The sequence below is a fragment of the Rana temporaria genome, chromosome 4 (assembly GCF_905171775.1).
Source record: "Rana temporaria chromosome 4, aRanTem1.1, whole genome shotgun sequence".
NCBI lineage: Eukaryota > Metazoa > Chordata > Amphibia > Anura > Ranidae > Rana > Rana temporaria.
The window spans coordinates 11,789,299-11,807,029 of NC_053492.1; the positions used below are offsets into that span (position 1 = coordinate 11,789,299).

The window sequence follows — 17,731 nt, forward strand, 5'->3', positions numbered from 1 at the left end:
TGGAGGGGAGTGGGCAGTCCTCCGCGCAGGAGGTGGTTGAGGAGGAGATCGGCCATGAGGAGGTGGTCCATGAAGAGGTGGTCCACAGCGAGCAGGAGGTCTTCTTATTTTTAGATGACTCGCATGTGGTGGCAGGACCATCCCAAAGCCACCGCATCTCCAGCCCCTCCGGGACTTCCAACACCTTCTCCAGTCTCTCCCGTCCCATCCCCCTCATCACCAGCCCCTCAAGGTCCTCCCCCTATTCAAGGGCCCCAGCCACTCCTGTCCCCAGGAAGGCGACCCACAAATCAAGGGGTGTGGCAGGAATGCTGCACGAAAAGCTGGCCAGGCAGCAGGACCAGCAAAGCCGCCATATGGGGGACATTGTGGAGGAATTGAGGCGCCTGAACAACAGCCTGTCCTCTGGAGCAGTGCCGGATGCTCTCCAGGATGTGGCTGGAAACTCTGCAGCCACAATCACCAGCCTGGGTGAGCTGCAGAACACCACGGCAGAACTAGTGGGGGAGGTCAGGTGCCTGCGGATGGCTGTTCAGGCCCAGACTGCTTCCCAGGAGGCCCTGCTCACCCGCATAGCGGTGGCTCTAGAGGGCAGCCAGGGAGGCACCTGGGGATGCTCCTCTACCTGGGGATGTTCCTCTACCCCCAAATGAGGCTCCCCCAGGCAAGTGAGGGCCAGGAACCTGGGCACCAGGCGCAGCCCGCGCTGGGGCCAGTGATTTCTTTATCGTACATCACGGGACACAGAGCGGCATTCATTACTATATGGGTTATATGGAGTACCTTCAGGTGTAGACACTGGCAATCTCAAACAGGAAATGCCCCTCCCTATATAACCCCCTCCCATAGGAGGAGTACCTCAGTTTTTCCGCCAGTGTCTTAGGTGTTAGTCATGGTTTAGCTTGCCTCCACATCCTTGGGATTAGGTGAGCTAACCGGTTCTGTCCAAAAAAGCCTCAGCGCTAAAGTGGTCAGTAACCGGACCCCAAACCCTTGGGGTATAGCCCATAATGCTTTTCTTTTTAGAGAGCTGGACCCTGGGCCCAGAACTTAGAAACCTTTGGGTGCCTAATGTTTCTGTTGCCAGAGTGCTATATGGGCCCAGGACAGTGGATCCTTCATAGGAACCCAGGGCCTGAAGGTCTAGACATCCCCACCGAGATGGGGGAAGATTGGGCCTCTTGCTTGGCAAAGTCCTGCGGCATGGAGCAGGTAAGTGAGGGGAAAACTTGCGGAACTTGGTTCTTAGCAGGTTTTTTCTGGGGGGTCACAGGGGACATGCCTAAAGTTATGCACTGCATCTGGCAAACTAGTCACATATCATAAAGATAGGATGGCTCTATATGTATTATTCCCCATAAGATGTGACCTCCCTTGTAGTGTTGGAAAAGCATTGAGTGGGGCCTGTGTGATATAAAAGTATATGTGTGTGTCAGAGAGCTGTGCTTACCTGCAAGCCTCCAGGCGATGCTCCATTCAGTCTTCCTCCTCACGGCCTGCAAAGCAGGCAAAACGCTGACCTCCTCATGGTTCCAGGCTGCAGGCTGCAGTTTGCTGGAGCAGAGAGGTCCCTTCCTCCCAACCCCACCCCCCCCCTGTCGGGAGGGGCATTTCCTGTTTGAGATTGCTGGGGGGGAAGGGCGGGTCAGTGGCTTAAGGAAGGGGCGGCCCTTCCTTGTTTGTTCCATATAGCTCATTCAATACTTTGGAACTGAGGAGGAAAGACCAGAACGGCAAGCACGGGGCGCCGAGGACACACAGTGGCCAGAAAGAATATTGCAGTCTTCAGAAAGACTGTTTTCAAGCCTAGGAATAGGCTGTTTCTTTTCCATCTCATAGTTTTTCTTGCAATACTACTCAGGGGGACAGAATGTTTTTTCTTTCCTAGATTTGAAAAAAAAAAAAAAAAAAAAAAGTGTCATCTAGGGGAGAGGAAGCATTTTTTTTTTTATCCCCCAAACAGGTGTTTGGGCATTTAACTATTTATAAGTCCCAGGTACCAATAAGTAGCAGGTGTACCTCGGTATTGTACCATGGCATCAAAAAACAAGGGTACAAGAGGTGGGGATTCCCCCAGAGAGTCTGAGGTCTCGGACAATGCTATGCCGCTGCTTTCCCCACAGGGAGCCTTGGGGCCATCGGGATCTGGGGCTGGAGCTGACGCGGGTCAGTCCAACCCTAAGATGGTCACGGAGGAGGTATTACTCACCTCTTTAAAAGAGATGCAGAAAAGCATGGGTAAAATGATAGCCGCAGCTATGCGGGGCAGTAAGCGGAATAGATCTCCGTCGCCCGAGCGCGGACCCTCAGAAGAGGAGGTCCTTTCCTCAGGGGAATTGGACGACCTCTTGGACAAGGACCAAGTAGGTTCAGGGATCGAAAATCCGGATACAGAGGAGTCTGGGGCAGTCTCCCTGAGGGAGAGCTGGTGGATTCAAGGATTGTCGGACTTGGTCCATAGGGCATTCAACTTGCCAGTACCAGATCTCCAGGTATCGACGGTTTCAGCTTTGGGCTCACTGAGGGCGCCTCAAAGCAATGCTGTGTTTCCGATCCATCCTCTATTAGAGGGAGTTTTGTTCCAAGATTGGAACAAGCCAGATAAGATCTTCTTACCACCTAAGAAGTTCTCTGTCCTATATCCTATGGAAGAAAAATTTTCCAAAAGATGGGCTACTCCTGCAGTGGACGCAGCCATCTCATGTGTTAACAAATCGTTAACATGCCCTGTAGAAAACATACAGGTGTTCAAGGATCCAGTTGATAAGCGCTTGGAAGCACTACTTAAGAACTCCTTCACTACTGCAGGGGCAGTAGTACAGCCAGCTGTGGCTGCGATTGGGGTCGCTCAAGCATTATCGGATCAATTTAAGCAGATGCTTAAACTTATTCCTGCCCAGCAGGCAGAAGAATTTTCGGATGTCCCTAAGGCCATATGTTTTACGGTAGACGCAATCAAGGATTCTATCCAGCAAGCGTCACGTTTATCGTTATCCCTTATCCATATGAGAAGACTCTTATGGTTAAAAAGCTGGGAGGCTGAGCCCCCATGCAAGAAGCTCCTGGTAGGGTTCCCCTTCCATGGAGGACGACTCTTCGGAGAAGACCTAGATAAATACATTCAGACCATTTCAAACGGCAAGAGTACTCTCTTGCCAACTAAGAAGAAGGTTCAGGGGCCTGCGTTTAAACGACAGTATTCCCCTGGGCAGGGGCCCTCTAATGCCAAGCAGTATCGACGGCCTCCTGCAAAAGCAAACTTCGGCTTCAACAGCAAATCACAAGGACAGGCTGTTAGAGGCAAAAGGCAGTGGTTTCGCAAACCAGCAAAACCAGCCCCCAAGCCAACCTTATGAAGGGGCGCCCCCACCCACGAAGGTGGGGGGAAGGCTGCGACTCTTTTCAGAGATTTGGGAAGCCAGCATTCCCGACGAGTGGGTACGGTCTTCCGTGGCCACAGGCTACAAATTAGATTTCCTAAGGTTTCCTCCTCCTCATTTCCAGGAGTCGAGGATTCCAAACGATCCGCCTCGGATTCCGGCCAGCCTGGAACAGGGGCTGGGTTTCTACTCCAACCTATTCATCATCCCCAATGGAGATGTCAGGCCAATTTTGGACCTAAAGATGGTAAATGCATATCTAAAGATCCGCTCATTTCGGATGGAATCCGTGCGGTCAGCAGCTGCCACACTCCAGAAGGACGACTTCATGGCGTCCATAGACATAAAGGATGCCTACCTTCATGTTCCAATTTATCAGCCACATCAAAGATATCTACGCTTCATGGTGGCTTCGCGTCACTTCCAATTCGTGGCGCTTCCCTTCGGGTTGGCTACGGCCCCCCGGGTGTTCACGAAGGTCCTAGCTCCGATCCTAGCCAAGCTAAGGATCCAAGGGGTCACGATCCTAGCATACCTGGACGACCTCCTAGTCATAGACCACTCGTCTCCCGGCTTGGAGCGAGCAGTGGCCCTCACGGTCCAATACCTCGAGAGGTTCGGCTGGGTCCTAAATCGAGAAAAGTCAGCTTTCCAGCCCACAAGGCAGTTGGAATATCTCGGCATGAGATTAGACACAGAACAACAAGGAGTGTTCCTACCTCTGAGGAAGGTAAAAGCCATCAAGGAATTAATCCTACTGGTTCTAAGCAAGAAAGAACCGACTATTCGCCTATGTATGAGGTTACTAGGCAAGATGGTGGCCACGTTCGAGGCGGTACCATACGCCCAGAGCCACACTCGCATCCTACAGGCAGCCATCCTGTCAGCATGGAGCAGAAGGCCACAGGCCTTGGATATCCCGTTGCCGCTCTCATCAAGAGTCCGACAAAGTCTGTGTTGGTGGTTAGACCCTCAGAATCTACTGAAGGGGAAGTCTTTCAGCCCAGTGGCTTGGAAGATAGTAACCACAGACGCCAGCCTGACGGGCTGGGGAGCAATTTTGGATGGTTGCACTCGCCAAGGTACTTGGGCAAAGCCAGAGAAGCAGTTGCCCATCAACATCTTGGAGCTCAGAGCTGCTCGACTAGCCCTCAGGGCTTGGACGTCAAAATTGCAGGGGTTCCCGGTGAGAATTCAATCAGACAATGCCACGGCCGTGGCATACATAAATCACCAAGGGGGAACCAGGAGTCAAGCCGCTCAGAGAGAGGTGAGCTTGATTCTCCTATGGGCAGAGGCTCATGTGCCCTGCATATCGGCAATATTCATTCCAGGAGTGGACAACTTTCAGGCGGACTTCTTAAGCCGCCAGACTCTATGGCCGGGGGAATGGTCTCTGCATCCACAAGTCTTTCAAGCACTCTGCCAAAGATGGGGAGTGCCGGACGTGGATATCATGGCATCGAGACTCAACAAGAAACTAGACAGGTTCATATCCCGCTCAAGGGATCCGATGGCCTGCGGAACCGATGCGTTGGTTTGCCCTTGGCATCAGTTCAAACTTCTTTATGCGTTTCCCCCGCTCCAGTTACTACCCCGCCTGCTGCGCAGGATCCGGGTGGAGCACATACCAGTCATCCTGGTAGCTCCAGCATGGCCCAGAAGGGCATGGTACTCACTAATCTTAAGGATGGTAGTGGGAGACCCTTGGACTCTTCCTCTACGGCCAGACCTGCTATCGCAAGGTCCGATCCTCCACCCTGCCTTACGGCATCTAAATTTGACGGCCTGGAAGCTGAATCCCTGATTCTCAGGGGTAGAGGTCTGTCTCAGAAAGTAATCTCTACCCTAATCAGAGCCAGGAAACCGGTCTCTAGGGTGATTTATTACAGGGTCTGGAAGGCCTATGTAGGCTGGTGTGAGTCCAAGCGATGGCTTTCTCGCAAATTTACCATCGATAGAGTATTAAGTTTTCTCCAGCTAGGAGTGGATAAAGGATTGGCATTAAGCACAATCAAAGGACAGATTTCTGCTCTGTCAGTGTGGTTTCAGCGGCCGCTGGCCACCCACTCGCTGGTTAAGACCTTCCTTCAAGGGGTCTTACGTATTAGACCTCCAGTTAAATCCACGCTTTGTCCGTGGGATTTAAATCTTGTTCTGTCAAGTTTACAGAAACAACCGTTTGAGCCGTTGGCTGATATTCCTTTGGATCTACTGACAAGGAAGTTAGTATTTTTGGTTGCCATAGTTTCCGCAAGAAGAGTTTCGGAGCTGGCAGCCTTATCCTGTAAGGAACCATATCTTGTTTTTCATAAGGACAGGGTCGTTCTCCGCCCTCATCCTTCCTTCCTACCGAAGGTCATATCCAGTTTTCATTTGAACCAGGATTTGGTATTACCATCCTTCTTCCCTAAACCTACTTCCAGAAAGGAAGGGTTGCTGCATACCTTGGATATTGTCAGGGCCATGAAGGCCTATCTTAAAGCTACAAAGAAGATCCGGAAAACAGATGTGCTGTTCATTCTACCGGATGGGCCCAAGAAGGGGCAGGCAGCTGCAAAGTCCACCATTTCTAGGTGGATTAAGCAATTAATCACTCAGGCCTACGGCTTGAAAGGGTTGCCTCCTCCAGTATCATTAAAGGCTCATTCTACTAGAGCCATGGGCGCCTCCTGGGCAGCACACCACCAGATCTCTATGGCTCAAGTTTGCAAGGCGGCAACCTGGTCTTCTGTCCACACGTTTACAAAATTCTACAAGTTGGACGTAAGAAGGAATACTGATACTGCCTTCGGGCAGGCAGTGCTGCAGGCTGCAGTTTGAGACCCTCGGATTCCGGGGGCTCCTCTTTTTTGAGTTAAATTTAAAATTTAAAATTATTTTTCTCAACTAAGTTGGATTTATTATGATTTGAGTATATCTCTAAATTAAATCCTTTTGTCTTGGAGATGTTCTCCCTCCCCTCATTGTAAGCATTGCTTTGGGACATCCCATATAGTAATGAATGCCGCTCTGTGTCCCGTGATGTACGATAAAGAAAAAGAGATTTTTAATACAGCTTACCTGTAAAATCTTTTTCTTGGAGTACATCACGGGACACAGAGCTCCCACCCCTCTTTTTTGAGGACCATTTTGGGAGGCATACTGCTTGCTACAAAACTGAGGTACTCCTCCTATGGGAGGGGGTTATATAGGGAGGGGCATTTCCTGTTTGAGATTGCCAGTGTCTACACCTGAAGGTACTCCATATAACCCATATAGTAATGAATGCCGCTCTGTGTCCCGTGATGTACTCCAAGAAAAAGATTTTACAGGTAAGCTGTATTAAAAATCTCTTTTTTTTAATTTAATATTATTTGTGCTCTGATTAAGAGTTTTATTATTATTTGTGCTCTGGTTAAGATTTTTTTTTTTTTTGGGTGTTGCACAAAGTAGTGCATAGTACAGTGTGAATGGTGTGAATGTGGGGGGGCGGTGACACTCCTGCCAGTAAGGGGTGTCACCCTCGGTCGCTGGGGATAAGTTCTCCCCAGGTCCGTGTGAAAGGTGTATGTATGGACAGCAACATCATTGGGGCCTTGACGCGGCGTTGCTGCTCCTTAGTACCGTGCGGTGTACTGCGGTCTAATCCAATGGGATGTGCATGTGGGGTGTGTGTGCTAGGGACCACAGTGTTGTGCATGCATGCATTTTCATTGTGCCATGTTTAATGTGTATTTTTAACGTTTAAAGATTCGGTCCACGAGACATCTCCTGATTGCTGATCCCTCAGGAGACGGGGTACCCTCGGTTAGGGGGGGAATGTCTGGTTGGGGGGTCAGGTCATCACGTATGTCAATCTCCAGGCCCTTTCTCACTGCAAAGTTGTGCAGCACACAACATGCAGCGATGATCTGGCACACAAAGTTTGGGGAATACAACAGTGTACCCCCCAGTCTTATCCAGGCATCTGAAACGGGACTTCAGGATGCCAAATGTGCGCTCCACCACTGCACGGGTGCGTATGTGTGCAGCATTGTAGTTTTCCTCTCCTGGGGTTTGGGGGTTCCGGAATGGGGTCATCATATGGGGTCCCAGTGCATATGCAGAGTCACCTGGAAGGGAAAAGACAGGAGGATGTTAGTCATGCATGTGCCCCTCATGATGTCTGCATCATGGGGGGGGACAGTCATACCTGACACCCATGTCACTCACCAACCAGCCAGCTGTCCCCATACACGTTCTGTTCAAATTGTCTTGGGATGTCGCTTTGACGGTATATGAAGCTGTCATGGCTGGATCCTGGGTGTTTGGCACGGACGTGCCATATGAGGCCATGGGCATCGACTATCACCTGGACATTGATGGAATGCCAATGCTTCCTGTTGCGGTAAATGTGCTCTGTCTCATGGGGGGGCTGTAGTGCCACATGGGTGCAATCAATGGCCCAGATGGTGCGTGGGAATCCGGCAATTTGGCAGAACTCACGCATTGCCTTCAGCCGCTGGACCTCCTGGGTGGGTCTGATGATGTGGTGGGACATGCGTCTCAGGATTGCGGGGACAACCTGGTGCACACATCTGCTCATGCTGGTTTGTGATATCCCAACCACGTCTCCACTTGTTCTTTGAAAAGACCCAGTGGCAAGGAAATGCAATGTTGCCAGGACCTTCACCAGTGGCTGCACTGCATGTGAGCGTTGTGTTGGGCTGGTGATGTCATCCTGCAGGGCTCTGGTAATTTCCAGGATGGCATGAGGGGTGAATCTGAAACGGCGATGCACCTCCAAATCACCCATGCTAAAGAGGCTGATGCGCTGTGGGTATACCCTCTCACGTGCCCTCCTCCTTCTACGCGCCTCTTCCTCTGCATACACTAGTAGTGCTAAGACCTCGCCTGCCCCTGGCATGTTGGCATACGAATGTGTTGTCCTATAAGTGTGGTTGCTCAGCTCGTCCGGGATGGTGCTGCTGTATTTGCTTTCAAGCTGACTTACTCAGGTCTGGAGCAAAGTTAACCGAGCTTTATAAGGGGTAACTTTCAGCCGGCCATTCGTCTTACGCGCACAGCCTACGCCGATCGCGCGTAGGTTCGGGAATCCGCTTAAGTACATAATTTGCATATTTGAATACTAATTCTATGGCCGCGTAGGATGCCATCAGCGGAAATATGCGCCTACGCTGCGTAAACTTAAATGAGTTAGGACGGACGGGAGAAGCCTTGTTTCTGGCGGATCTGGTTCTGTGACTGCGACGCATAGATAGGACGGCGCATCTTTACACTTACGCCGCGCATCTCCATATACGCCGGCGGAACTTCTTTGAGAATATGGCCCTATGTATCTAGACTGGATTTATGGAGATTATGGGGTTCAGCTAACAGGGAAATGTTGATTTTCTTCATGTTCATTGCTCGACCTAGGCACCTTGAACATGTGTCGTGGGTCTTCTGCCCAGGTCTAGCAAGATCTCTTGATGGAACAATTCTCCCAAGGTTACTTGCTCTGTTGTTTGCTGGCTGTGTCGGGTGGAGGGATATTTAGATATTCACCAGCACACCACGGATCATCAATTTAGTCCATATGGTTTTTATCCAAGAAAGATTGCATCGGAAAATGGTGCAGTGCAATGTGTCAGACCCGCGCAGGACCCTTTCATCAGACATGCCTGACGAAAGGGTCCTGCGCGGCTCTGAAACGTTGCACTACACCATTTTCCGATGTAATCTTTCTTGAATAAAAACTGGATGAAATCGATGATCCGTGGTGTGCTGGCGAATATCTACATATGGTACAGGTTCCAGTATCCAGCTGGCGGTCGCTACAGCACCCAGTACATTAAGAGCTCATTCCAGTTACATGTGCGATGGGAATATGGACTGTGAGTGGAAGGAAGTGTATAGTCTCAGACCCAAGTCACTGAGTGCAGTCTCAGGAGATGGGAGGCAGCGGTGTGGGACCTCACAGGGGCCTTAGTCTTATGCCGTGTACACACAACCGTTTTTTTGGGTTCTAAAAAACAATGGGCCGGATTCAGAAAGAGATACGACGGCGTATCTCCTGATACCCTGTCGTATCTCTGAGTTCCGACGGTCGTATCTATGCGCCTGATTCATAGAATCAGGTTACGCATAGATCTCCCTAAGATCCGACAGGTGTAAGTGACTTACACCGTCGGATCTTAGGCTGCAATTCTAGGCCGGCCGCTAGGTGGCGATTCCATTGCGGTCGGCGTAGAATAAGCAAATGAGTCGTTACGCCGATTCACGAACGTACGCTTGCCCGTCGCAGTAAATTTACGCCATTTCTGTAAGAGATACGCGGCGTAAAGATAAAGCTGCCCCCTAGGTGGCGTAGCCAATGTTAAGTATGGCCGTCGTTCCCGCGTCGAAATTTGAAAATTTAACGTAGTTTGCGTAAGTCGTCCGTGAATGGCGCTGGACGCCATTTACGTTAACGTCGAAACCAATGACGTCCTTGCGACGTCATTTAGCGCAATGCACATCGGGAAATTTTAGGGACGGCGCATGCGCAGTACGATCGGTGCGGGAACGCGCCTAATTTAAATGATCCACGCCCCCTACCCGGATCATTTGAATTAGGCGGGCTTGCGCCGGAGGATTTACGCTACGCTGCCGCAACTTTTACAGGCAAGTGCTTTGTGAATCAAGCACTTGCCCGTAAAACTTGCGGCGGCGTAACGTAAATGAGATACGTTAACGCCGCCGCAGAGATGCGGCGATCTACGTGAATCTGGCCCTATGTTTTTAACGGTCCAGAAAAAACGACGTTTTTTCAACCCGATTATTAAAATGGCCTTGCCTACACACGATCGAGGAAAAAAAAAATGCTCTAGCAAAGCGCGGTGACGTACAACACATACGACGGCACTATAAAGGGGAAGTTCCATGCGGATGGCGCCACCCTTGGGGCTGCTTTTGCTGATTTTGTGTTACCGCGTGTAAGTAAAAGTTTGGTGAGAGGTAGGGTTGTCCCGATACCGATACCGATACTAGTATCGGTATCGGTACCGATTCCGAGTATTTGCGGGAGTACTCGTACTCCCGCAAATACCCCCGATACCAATATAGAATACCTACCCCCCCCCCCCGCCGCCGTCGCCGTGACGCCGCATCCCGCCGCCATTCGCCGCATCCCCGCTGCCGCCGACTGTGTAATACGCCGGGAACATTACAGCTTTGAATAGCTGTAATGATTCGCACCGCGCATAGACACTCCCCCTCGCTAGGGTGAACTGTCCAATCCCGAGCGAGGGGGAGTGTCTATACGCAGCGCGGTGCCAATCATTATAGCGATTCAAAGTTGTAATGTTCCCGGCGTATTACACAGTCGGCGGCAGCGGGGATGCAGGTAAGCGGGACATGGCTGCATGGGGGGAGACGCTGGATGGAGGGAGACAATGGCTGCATGGGGGGAGACAATGGCTGGATGGGGGGAGACAATGGCTGGATGGGGGGAGACAATGGCTGGATGGGGGGAGACGCTGGATGGGGGGTGACAATGGCTGCATGGGGGGTGACAATGGCTGCATGGGGGGTGACAATGGCTGCATGTGGGGTGACAATGGCTGGATGGGGGATGACAATGGCTGCATGGGGGGTGACAATGGCTGGATGGGGGAGACAATGGCTGGGGGAATACATTGCTGGATGGGGGGTGACAATGGCTGGATGGGGGGATACATTGCTGCATGGGGGGAGACAATGGCTGGATGGGGGGGATACATGGCTGCATGGGGGGTGACAATGGCTGGATGGGGGGTGACAATGGCTGCATGGGGGGTGACAATGGCTGGATGGGGGGAGACAATGGCTGGATGGGGGGAGACAATGGCTGCATGGGGGGAGACAATGGCTGCATGGGGGGTGACAATGGCTGGATGGGGGGAGACAATGGCTGGGGGAATACATTGCTGGATGGGGGGTGACAATGGCTGGATGGGGGGTGACAATGGCTGGATGGGGGGTGACAATGGCTGGATGGGGGGAGACAATGGCTGGATGGGGGGATACATGGCTGCATGGGGGGTGACAATGGCTGCATGGGGGGTGAAAATGGCTGCATGGGGGGTGACAATGGCTTCATTGGGGGAGACAATGGCTGGATGGGGGGATACATGGCTGCATCTGTGGGGGGACATCGCTGCATTTGGGGACACATTTTAAAAAAAGTATCGGTATTCGGTATCGGCGACTACTTGAAAAAAAGTATCGGTACTTGTACTCCGTTCTAAAAAAGTGGTATCGGGACAACCCTAGTGAGAGGCGATTCGCGCTTTTCAGTCTTCGTGCTTTAAAGATCGTTTTCTGGTGTTCAGTTTGTGCTTGTGGGTTGGTATCTGTCTTTCAGTGCTTGTAGTCAGTTCGTATCTGTTTTTTGCATTGCGTTCTTGTCCGCTCGTTACTGTTTTTCAGGACGTTCTTCAGAGGCCTTGCTGTTTTTCAGTGCGTTCTTTTAGTTTGTTCTGATTAGACGACCGTTTTCTAGCCATGAAAACGTTTTTTTTTTTTATTTATTTTATTTTCTAATTTGGGTTTCTTTTTATCTTTCTCCTAGGTTATCCTAGTGCCATTGTAGTGCCATGTGTATTTTCCTTTACTAAATACCCATCATTGTCAATGTAAACACTACAAATATTTATTTGTTCTTTTAGGCAAAATTGATATTATATGAGTATAACATTTTTTTTATTTCACATTTTAAATGTGTCTTTTAAAAAAAAATAAAAAAATTATATATATATATATATATATATATATATATATATATATATATATATATATATATTATTTTTTTTTTTTTGGGTCAAAACGTTTTATTTTTTTTTTAGATAATCCCAAAAATTTTGATTGTGCATCAATTTTTTTTTTATTAGAATCTAAAAAAAAATGTTCTTGTTAAAACGCATGAACAATGTAACTTTTTTCAAGTTTGACATTGTTAATGCGTTTAAGCACGTAAAACTAAAAATTCAGACTCTAAAAAATGACATTATTTTTTTAAAATACAAATAAAACATTACCAACAAACAAAATTAAAAGTGTAAAATATTAACTTTTTTTTTTTTTCTTTAACCCTCCCAAGAACATCAATCACATATTTAACCACTTCCATACCAGGTACTTACGCAGCTTCTCGCCCAAGCCAATTTTCAGCTTTCAGCACTGTCGCACTTTGAATGGCAATTGCGCGGTCATGCTACACTGTACCCAAACAAAATTGGCGTCCTTTTTTCCCCACAAATAGAGCTTTCTTTTGGTGGTATTCGATCACCTCTGCGATTTTTTTTTTTTTGCGCAACAACTAAAAAAAGGCTGAAAATTTGGAAAAAAAAATACGTTTTTATTTTTTTCTGTTAATTTTTTTGTAAATAAGTTTTCTCTTTCAATTACGGGCACTGATATGGCGGCACTAATGGGCACCGATGAGATGGCACTGATGGACATCGATGAGGTAGTACTGACGGGCACAGATGAGGTGGCACTGATTGGCGGCGCTGGTATGCGGCACTGATGGGCACACATAGGCGGCACTGATGGGCACACATAGGCGGCACTGATGGGCACACATAGGCGGCACTGATGGGCACACATAGGCGGCACTGATGGGCACACATAGGCGGCACTGGGCACTCATAGGCGGCACAGATGGGCACTCATGGGCGGCACTGATGGATACTTATGGGTGGCACAGATGGGCACTGATAGGTGGGCACTGGGCATGGATGGGCACTGTGGGGTGGCGCTGATGGACACTGGGGTGGCGCTGATTGACACTGGGGTGGCGCTGATTGACACTGGGGTGGCGCTGATGGACACTGGGGTGGCGCTGATGGACACTGGGGTGGCAGCACTGATTTTTGCCAGGTTGCCAGTCAGTGCCCATTTGTGGGCACTGACTGGCATCTTTTTTCTTTATGCTTTTTTTTTTATTTATTTTTTAGACTTTTTTTTTTTTTTTCTGGCATTTTTTTTTTTTTTTGCCCACCCTGGTGCTCCAGGGTAGGCATCCCTGGTGGTCCAGTGTGGCGATCCGAGGGGGGGCTGCGCTGATAAACAATCAGCGCTAACCCCCCCTGTCAGGAGAGCCGCCGATCGGCTATCCTCTACTCGCGTCTGTCAGACGCGAGTGAGGAAGAGCCATCGTCGGCTCTTCCTGTTTACATCGTGATCAGCCGTGGTTGGACACGGCTGATCACGTGGTAAAGAGTCTCCGCCGGAGGCTCTTTACCGAGATCGGAGATGCAGGGTGTCAGACTGACACCCCGCATCACCGATCGCCGCGATGCGCGCCCCCACGGGCGCGCGGCATGAAATCCTGCAGGACGTTCTAGAACGTCCTGTCAGGATTTCATAACCACTTCCCGGACGTAAATCGGCTATAGGCCGGGCGGGAAGTGGTTAATCCTTTGCTCCACCCGCTTTGTCTTTTTCCCTTATATGCACCAAGCTTGTGTTGATGTCGTCCAGGTCAGCAGAGCAGGCCATCACCTCGCCAATTAGCATCTGGGCGCTGTGCGAATCAAATCGGTCTGCAGCCAGAAAAGCTCCTAAAATTTGGAAACACACCATGTATTATAAATATGCAGGCGTACATCTATTACCTGCAGCTGTGGTGTATGACACTGACCTTTTTTGGTGCCACTTTCTCCTTCCTCCGCTTCTTCCTCCACAAATCCCGCGGGGGTGGGTCTTGGGTAGGAGGTGTGGGGTTCCTAGGCTCCGGTCTGGAAGCTCTTTGTCGCCCTATGGGATTGTAACAAAAGGGATACTTGAGTCAAAAAGATTTGAGGCCTGAAAGAGGAATATGAATCATTCTTTTTGTAAGTGTGGTACAATTGTCTGTTTTGTCAATACTTCTAAGCTGAACACATGATTGTATCCACTGGATCACCTGTGTGTGACACCCTAAATAGGTTGTTCTTGTGGCCAACACTTGTGCTACTGAGTCCATGTGTAACCAACTGCTGAGCATACTCTCCTTACTGTATATTGAATTCAGTTAGATTAGTTAAATATAGTTAAGAACACATCTACACAAAAAAAATAAAAAATTCACATATAGTTCAAGATGTCGTTTCATGTTCGTGGGCACAATAATTGGTCGTATGAATCATCGTTCATTCGCTCACTAATAATAAAATACGATCTTTTTGTCTGATACAGTGTTAACTACATTTGTCCATGCCTAAATAGGCATGATGAAATTTCTAAAACACTGTATCAGACAAAAAGATCGTATTTAATTATTAGTGAGCGTTTGAACGACGATTAATACGACCAATTATTGTGCCCACAAACATGAAACTTGACATCTTGAACTGTACTACATGAAAGAAAAAGCACATGCAGCACCATGATATTAATACTAATCTGAGTACACAGGAAAATTACTGACTTTTTCTAATGACTCATTTTATTTTCTGGTATTGCTCCGGCTCCCTCAATTTTATGTCAGACCATCTTTTGCGGAGCTGTTCCTTGGACCTGCGCACCCCAAATTTGTGGTATAGAGTTTTGACCACTTTGTCCATTATTTGGGCCTTCACCTTATTAGGGTATTTGTATGGGCCATGTTTAGCATCATAATCCTCCCGCCTCAATATTGCCACCATTTCCACCATCTCCTCAAACGCCATGTTCGTGGCCTTGTATCTCCGGGATCTGGTGTGTGGTACCGCCTGGGTTCGCTCCTGGCTTGAGGTTGCCACTTGCCGAGTGTCCGCCATGTTGTCTTTCACTAGACGGCCGAGAAGGGGCTGGGAAAGTTCACCAAGTTCACAACCACCTTACTCAATCAATTTTGCCAATACTTACACTTTTTACATAAAATCTTTACATCCACATTAATTAGGGAAATTGGCCTTTTAGGAGTCAAATTTAAGAGGAGCTTTGTGAGGTTTCGAAAGAAGAACAATGAACACTTCCCACATAGATGGAAGCCATCGAGGCCTGGAGTTTTGTGAGCAGGCAGTTGTGACATGGCAAGGCACAATCTCCTTAATGGAAATGGGTGCATCCAATTCCCCACGTCTACAAGAAGGAAGAGATACCTGAGCCAAATACTCATATAATTGTTTATCAGAGTATTGAGCCGTGGTAGCATAAAGATCGGTATAAAGACAGGAAAGCATCCAGAATCTCATGAGGGGCAGTGCCAATCCGCCTAGTAGATAATTGAATACGGAGAATAGAAGTGGGGATGGATTCAGGCCTAGCTAAGTAAGAAAGTAAACAGCCAGCTTTGTTACCATGTGCAAACGTTTTTTGTTTTTTTTTGGGTAGCATAAAGCATCTTCTTTTTAGTAAGGTCTAATAACTGTAGCTCATACTCTGCATTTATACAGCCATGCTTCTCGTGTGTGTGTGTGTGTGTGCGAGTCAGAGTTAGCATAATCACTTTCCACTTGCAGCAGAGCAGTTTCCAATTCCTCAGTAGTAATAATTTTTCTATTTCTATTTTAGTAGATGGACGGGAGATGAGGAAAACCTCAGAGGATTGTCTCACTTTGTCTCCAGACTGTAAAGTAGAAGATGAGGACATCACACAGTATAGTCCAGGAGAAAACCCGACTACCTCAAATGTCCATCCGGCACCACACAGTGTAGATGGACCATCGTATTCCTCTTATCCTGAGGAACCTCAGACTGTGAGGGACGGTGCCGTCCTTCCAACAGAGAAGAGGTTTTCCTGTACTGAGTGTGGGAGGGGATTCCAATTTAAATCCCAACTTAATTTGCATGAAAGATCTCACACAGGGGAGAAGCCGTATTCCTGCCTAGAGTGCGGGAAATGTTTTACACTTAAGACCCATCTTTCCAAACATCAGAGAACTCATATAGAGGAGAAGCCATTTTCCTGTCCTGAGTGCAGGAAATGTTTTGTAAATAAATCAGAACTTGTCACACATCAAAGGTCTCACACAGAGGAGAAGCCGTATTCCTGTTCTGAGTGCTGGAAATCTTTTTTACAAAAATCTTTACTTGTCAGACATCAGAGATCTCACACGGGGGAGAAGCCATTTTCCTGTCCTGAGTGTGGAAAATGTTTTTCAGATAAGTGCGGTCTTAATCATCATCAGAGATTGCACACACCTGAGAAACTTTTTTCCTGTAATGAGTGTGGGAAATGCTTTACATGGAAGTACAATCTTCATATTCACCAGAGATCACACACAGGTGAGAAGCCTTATTCCTGTTCTGAGTGTGGAAAATGTTTTGCAGTAAAATCAGTTCTGGTCTCACATCAGATGTCTCACACAGAGGAAAAGCCGCATTCCTGTCCTGAGTGCGGTAAATGTTTTTCACAGAAGTCCAACCTTTACAGACATCAGAGATCTCACAAGGGGGAAAAGCCCTATTCCTGTCTTGAGTGCAGAAAATGTTTTTCAGACATGTCCTATTTTCATAAACATCAGAAATTGCACACAGGTGAGAATCTGTATTTCTGTTCTGAGTGCGGAAAAGGTTTTATACAAAAACAAGAACTTGCCATACATCAGAGGTCTCACACGAAGGAAAAGCCGTATTCCTGTTCTGAGTGCGGAAAAGGTTTTATACAAAAACAAGAACTTGTCATACATCAGAGGTCTCACACGAAGGAAAAGCCGTATTCCTGTCCTGAGTGCGGGAAATGTTTTTCACAGAAGCCCCATCTTTCCAGACATAAGAAATCTCACACAGGGGAAAAGCCCTACTCCTGTCCTGAGTGCAGAAAATGTTTTGCAGAAAAGTGGCATCTTCGTAGTCATCAGAGATCGCACACAGGCGAGAAGCCGTTTTCCTGCTCTGAGTGCGGGAAATGTTTTGCACAACAATCAGGACTTGTCTCACATCAGAGATCTCACACGGGGGAAAAGCCGTATTCCTGTCCTGAGTGTGGGAAATGTTTTTTAGAGAAGTCTGGTGTTTCCAAACATCAGAGATCTCACATGAGGAAGAAGTTACTTTCTTGTCCTGAGTGAGGGAAATGTTCCTCACTGAAGTCCTGTCTTCCTGTACATCAGGGATCCCACACAACCCTTGAGGTGTATTAGTGCCTTGAGTGCGGGAAATGTCTTGTATATGAATGTTGCTGGACATCACAGCTCTCATGTCGGGAAGAAGCACACCCTGATATACACCTTGGATATACTCCATGGCTGATCTTCATCATGTAAGAAACAGTTCATAAGGAGATCAGAGATCACCAAAGACATGGATGAAGTGTTGTACCGTGTTGGCTATTGATAACAGTATAAAAATAAAAATAGAGTCAATAACTTTTCTTGGTAAATTTTGTGGTGTACCCTTTCACAAACGCTTAGAGGTCTAGTTAAAAAAAAAAAAATAGTTCAAGACTGTGATCAGCATTT

At 48.2% G+C, this 17,731-nt stretch overlaps 1 protein-coding gene across 1 annotated transcript; it reads left to right on the plus strand.

Moving 5' to 3' along the window:
• Positions 1-356: 356 nt before the first annotated feature.
• Positions 357-17,236, plus strand: LOC120935522 (oocyte zinc finger protein XlCOF6.1-like; the record flags this gene model as incomplete). Its single annotated transcript, XM_040347571.1, has 2 exons — positions 357-509; positions 16,208-17,236. Coding segments are annotated over exons 1-2 (1,182 nt in total), but the record flags the coding sequence as incomplete, so codon positions are not given.
• Positions 17,237-17,731: the final 495 nt, after the last annotated feature.